Source organism: Nelumbo nucifera, chromosome 1 (genome assembly GCF_055504915.1).
Source record: "Nelumbo nucifera cultivar China Antique chromosome 1, China Antique-T2T, whole genome shotgun sequence".
Lineage (NCBI taxonomy): Eukaryota > Viridiplantae > Streptophyta > Magnoliopsida > Proteales > Nelumbonaceae > Nelumbo > Nelumbo nucifera.
In genome coordinates this window covers 92,106,491-92,111,979 of record NC_142649.1, presented here as the reverse complement: position 1 = coordinate 92,111,979, position 5,489 = coordinate 92,106,491, and the positions used below count along the sequence as shown (strand labels likewise).

The 5,489-nt window shown below is 36.2% G+C and overlaps 1 protein-coding gene across 3 annotated transcripts; it reads left to right on the top strand.

Annotated features, from left to right (window-relative positions):
* Positions 1 to 1,359: 1,359 nt before the first annotated feature.
* Positions 1,360 to 5,221, top strand: LOC104589599 (large ribosomal subunit protein uL3-like). Of its 3 annotated transcripts, none has more exons than XM_010247961.3 (5): positions 1,360 to 1,498; positions 1,904 to 2,012; positions 2,686 to 2,796; positions 3,346 to 3,650; positions 4,338 to 5,221. In XM_010247961.3, exons 2-5 carry the CDS (start codon positions 1,928 to 1,930, stop codon positions 5,004 to 5,006), a joined length of 1,170 nt encoding a protein of 389 aa, XP_010246263.1. In that variant the 5' UTR covers positions 1,360 to 1,498; positions 1,904 to 1,927; the 3' UTR covers positions 5,007 to 5,221. The 3 variants fall into 3 exon arrangements, with proteins under 3 accessions (XP_010246263.1, XP_088744856.1, XP_010246264.1); XM_088888730.1 differs by having other exon boundaries at positions 1,362 to 1,498; positions 1,911 to 2,012; XM_010247962.2 differs by having other exon boundaries at positions 1,417 to 1,529.
* The last annotated feature ends 268 nt before the right edge of the window (positions 5,222 to 5,489 follow it).

Sequence of the window (5,489 nt, the reverse complement as noted above, 5' to 3'; positions counted from 1 at the left end):
ATAGTTTATATGAATCTCAAATGATAGGGCATAGAAAATATGCAACTTGTATAGGTGCAACTTCCACTTATGAAACAACTAGCTCCAATAGTGGAAAAGATAGAGTTTTGTCTTTACATAAGTATAAGGCAGAAATCTGGTGCCATCTCATCAACATGTTCATTTACTAAACTTAATTTGTAATTACAAGCAAATTTTTCTAGTTTAAGTGATTCATTCAACTCAGAAGAAATGAATAATGTTGATATTTTAGCTTAGTGGAGTGGATGTGAAAAAATTATCCAGTCCTTACCGTCATGACACGTAATTTACTAACCCCTCTAATGTTTACAGTTCCATCAAAGTCTTGTTTTAGTGCAGATACTAGGGTGCTCTAGTGCTAGATGACAAGAGAAACTGCATGAATAATGAAAGTACGGAGATGTGCCTCTATTTCAAAAATTGGCTAGATACTGAGGATAAATTATAAGACAAAGGAGGGCATGACATTACACTTGATTATTCACGTGACACAGATGATCAAAATCAAGATGGAGATGGAGGTGGAACTTGAAGAAAAATGATGAAGGCAATATTTTTTTTGTATACTCAATAATTTTGTAGCATTTTTTTTTAAATTATTGTAAATTTTGTTATTCAATTTTATTTAAATTATTTGTTATTTTTTCAACAATGTAATTTTTTATTTTTAATTTGTAATTGCATTATATTTTTTTTTACATTTTATTCCATTTTGTTAAGTATTTTTTGACCATTGTATTGTTCAAGTTTCAAATTTAAATGAAATAAAATTCTTATTTTTTTCCAATCTATTGTCCATTTTGTATTTTGTTAAGTATTTTTTCATTTCTTTGTTAGAATTTTTATTTTTTCAATTTATTCCTAAAAAAAAGTTAAGTATTTTAGTTTTATTTAAAAAAATAAAAAATCAAAATGTCAAAAAGAAAACAAAAAAAAGTCTAACCCAATTCGGCCCAGGCTCGACTTGTAGCCCAACTTGGCATAGCCCAGGCCCACAACATAGCATGCAGCCTGCTTGGCCGAGGCCCATGGGCTGGCACGGGCCCATGACGTGGGCTATGATGGACTGACCCTCCAACTTATCTCAGGGAAGGAAGCACGGCCTGGTTTGACCCACGTGTCGATACGACCGGATTTACACCTCTAAATCGGAAAAGATAAGAGAGGGTCTCTAGCCCAAGAACAATAAAATTAAACGACTGGATGAAGCGGCCCATCAAGCCCAAGTTGCAACTTGCAACGCAAATGAAAGCTCACACAATAAAAGGATATAGATGTCATTGAATAAAATAATCGGATAAATAAAGTCTTTTTGCTTTTTAGGGTGCGAATTTGCCTCGTTCATCGTTGCTTGCCTCTCCACATCCTATAACTATAAAATCCAGAGGTAGGGTTTTGTGCAGAGTTCTGAAGCGGGAGGCATAAGCCGCAAGAGGGTTCCTCCAATCCTCCCTCCTTATTTCGAAGTGATCGCTAGGTGATTCTCCGTCCTCCCCTCTCATTCTCCGGTTGGTCTACTGGGATTTTCGTCAATCCGTCGGATTCATTTTGTTGATTTTCATTGAAATCTAAGCTTTTTCCCCCATGATCTAAGTTTGCTGAATCTAAGTTAGGTGGTTCTTGAAGACTGGGGTTAGAGTTTTGATAGTCGTAAATGCATTCTTCTATTCTTAGTATATAAGTAGATCTGTACACATCTAGTTTGGTTTTTAAAAACTATAATGTGGGTGTCATTGATTGTTTATGGTGTTTCTGTTGTATTCTTCAAACCCCTTTGCTCTATACTAGGATCTACGTTGACCTTCAATCGATGCTTTTTTGTTTTTTGGCTGGTCTTTTATTGTTAATTCTTTGTGATGACGAATGGGCACTTTGTTTACAGGGTGAAGGGTGAAGGAGGACAAGAATGTCTCACAGGAAGTTTGAGCACCCTAGGCATGGTTCCCTTGGATTTCTCCCAAGGAAGAGGGCTTCTCGTCACCGAGGAAAGGGTATGATTAATATTTGTAATTCTATCTAACACATGCCCACCATAGTTCTGATATATAATCTTCTTTTTCATTGGTTATATTATATTGGTTTTGTTTTTTTTTTTGTTTCTGTTAACTTTCTCTTCCTTGTTTACGATTGATGTTCTTCCTAACATGCTCATTTTTGGGGCCTTCATATCTGAATGAATTGAAAGTGTATAGACACCTAAGGGAGTTCAGTATTAGATGCCTTATGAAAATGTTTTAGCAAAAAATACTATACCATTCTTCAAATTCTGGGTTTCAGTATTTTGAAATCTATGTTAAGGGATTAAACAAAACACCAAACGCATCATTTATCAACCAACGAGATCAATCAGGGGACTTGTGTTATTGTTGTAGTAACTAATTTAAAGTAGTTTTCTTCTAATAATCAAGGTCATCTTATTCTAGTTTATTATATTTATATGCTTTACCTTCCCGCCACTACTTTTTATTCTTTATTCTCATTAGAGGAATTGTTACGGAATTTTTTTCTTTCCATTTTTTACTTTGAAAACTAGATTGCGTTCTTATTTTAATTCCTTTCAAGCGTGATCAGATGTTAATCACTTGGCTAGATTCATTTTGAAACCTTGTTTTTTAATTGGTTAATCTGATATTTCTTTTTTTGTTTATTTTGTGAATTATGCAGTAAAGGCTTTCCCCAAGGATGACCCAACCAAGCCTTGCAAGCTAACTGCCTTCTTGGGTTACAAGGCCGGGATGACCCACATTGTCAGAGAAGTCGACAAACCTGGATCAAGTAAGAACCTTTGTTAGTATTTTTTTCTTTCTCGTTCCCCTGGGATTTGTTTTCCATATTGATAGTTTCATGATATTTTTATCTGGCTTATATATGAATAGACCTTTTGGCTTCTGTCATTCCATAAATTAAATTATTTATGATAACGGATGGGTAGTTAATGTTGCTAAGTTATTCTCTAGCAAGTCATGCGTTCTTCTACTATGATTTAGTTACAGTCTTGAAAGTCCATTCATCCATGATTATGCTGCTCCATTGGTTACCATGTTTAGGAAGGCAACTTGATGCCTATGTTTAGTTTGCCCCCTGCAATGAACAATGCCCATCTTCTGCCTTGAAATGGTGTATGTGTGAGTCACTCTGTTTTATAATTCTTACTGGCATATAAGTTTTTTCCTACATAACCTGATTGTTTTGTAGGAGATCTGTGTGAATTGTTAATGTAAGCCTTTTGTATTCACTGTATTGTGAGCTAGGATTTATTATTTGAGGTTATTTTTATATGATTTCTAATAGGCATGTATCTTCTTAATGTCATTATTCTTGTAGAACTTCACAAGAAGGAGACTTGTGAGGCTGTGACAGTCATTGAGACACCTCCAATGGTTGTAGTTGGAGTTGTGGGCTATGTGAAAACACCACGTGGCCTCCGCACTCTGAGTACAGTTTGGGCTCAGCATCTTAGTGAGGAGGTGAAAAGAAGGTTTTACAAGAACTGGTGCAAGTCCAAGAAGAAGGCTTTTAGCAAGTACTCTGAGAAGTATGGGACTGAAGATGGAAAGAAAGATATCCAGGCACAGCTTGAGAAAATGAAGAAATATGCTTCTGTCATCCGTGTTTTGGCTCACACTCAGGTCCTAATTTTTCTTTTGATCTATCAATTGCCTAATTAATTAGTTATTTAGTATGCATGCATTTCATGGTCTGGATTGTGCTATGTTTTTGATTCTTCACAGAATTACTAAAAAGAATATAGGGTAATATAGTAATGAAATATTTGGATATTTCCTATTATTGGGTTTTGTAATCCTGTAAATTTCACCTTGACCATGACATCATGGAGACGTGAGTAAGCTTCTATGATGTATGCTTTAAGGGAAAATTTTGAGGAGCTGAATAAGCTGGTAATTCCAATGGTACTGTTAGAGACAAAAACTTAACTCAGTAGAATACTTTGTGCGGTAACTTTCTGTAGGTCAGAAAGCAAAATCTCAATTGTCATTTCCTATCATACGTTCAGTTCTCACGTTGAGCAATTTATTATGTAAATATCACAAATTGATTGATCACTATTTAATTCTTTTCTTGTCTTTTATACTATATATTTGTAGTTCTGTTTCTAATAGGCACAACTTTTTGTAGGAACTTAAATTTGTTATTTCCCTTACTCTTAATTATTCAAGACTGCAACAAATCAAATACTTGGTGCACATATATGAGTAGTCAAGTAACAAGTAACTAAGGATAACGACTGGGTGTTAGACTTGATGTGCTGTATGCCTGTGGTTTACAAGTTGAAAATTGGTTATTATGTGTGCCAGATCAGAAGGATGAAAGGGTTGAAACAGAAGAAGGCACATCTGATGGAGATCCAAGTGAATGGTGGAACCGTTGCACAGAAGGTGGACTTTGCACATGGCTTCTTTGAGAAGCAGGTCCCTATAGATGCAATTTTCCAGAAGGATGAAATGATTGATATCATTGGTGTCACCAAAGGTAAAGGTTACGAGGGTGTTGTTACTCGTTGGGGTGTCACCCGCCTGCCTCGCAAGACGCACAGAGGTCTCCGAAAGGTGGCTTGTATTGGTGCTTGGCACCCTGCCAGGGTTTCCTTTACGGTTGCCAGGGCTGGTCAAAATGGATACCACCATCGCACTGAAATGAACAAGAAGATTTACAAAGTGGGCAAGGCTGGCGAGGAGTCTCACGCTGCAATGACCGAGTATGACAGGACTGAGAAGGATATTACTCCAATGGGTGGATTCCCTCACTATGGTGTGGTGAAGGATGACTACATCCTAATCAAAGGATGCTGTGTCGGCCCTAAAAAGAGGGTCGTTACACTTCGCCAGTCCCTCTTGAAGCAGACATCACGTCTGGCCTTGGAGGAGATAAAACTCAAGTTCATTGATACCTCTTCTAAATTTGGACATGGTCGTTTCCAGACTACAAATGAGAAGCAGAAATTCTATGGGAGGCTTAAGGCCTAATTATAGATTTGTCTCGGTAGACTTTTGGTTCGAGTTTTTAAATTGTTTAGTGTACTAGAAGAAACCATCTTGCAAAAAGTTTTGTTTTTTTATCAAATTGGTATTTTGAGTTTCCTTTGAAGACAATATTTATCTTATTACTATGGTTGGTCATTTTCCTTTGTTGGTTATTACAGTGAATATTTTGCTAGATTATATGGTGTTTTTGGTAGAAAGGCAGACTTCATGTTCTAGATGAATGATCAATTGACCTCCTAACCTTAAGGCTCTGTTTGGAAGGAGTATAAATGCCAAATATTACAGTATAAATACATACAAAATAATACAGAATACAAGGATATGCACTCTACGTAAATATGTACAGTGCAAGTACAAACAAAAATAATACAGAATATAGGTCTTTGTATTTGTGCTCGTTCCACACTGGGCCTTGGTTTCTTCTGATGGATGGGACTTCAGCTATTGGCCATTATATTTGTTGGT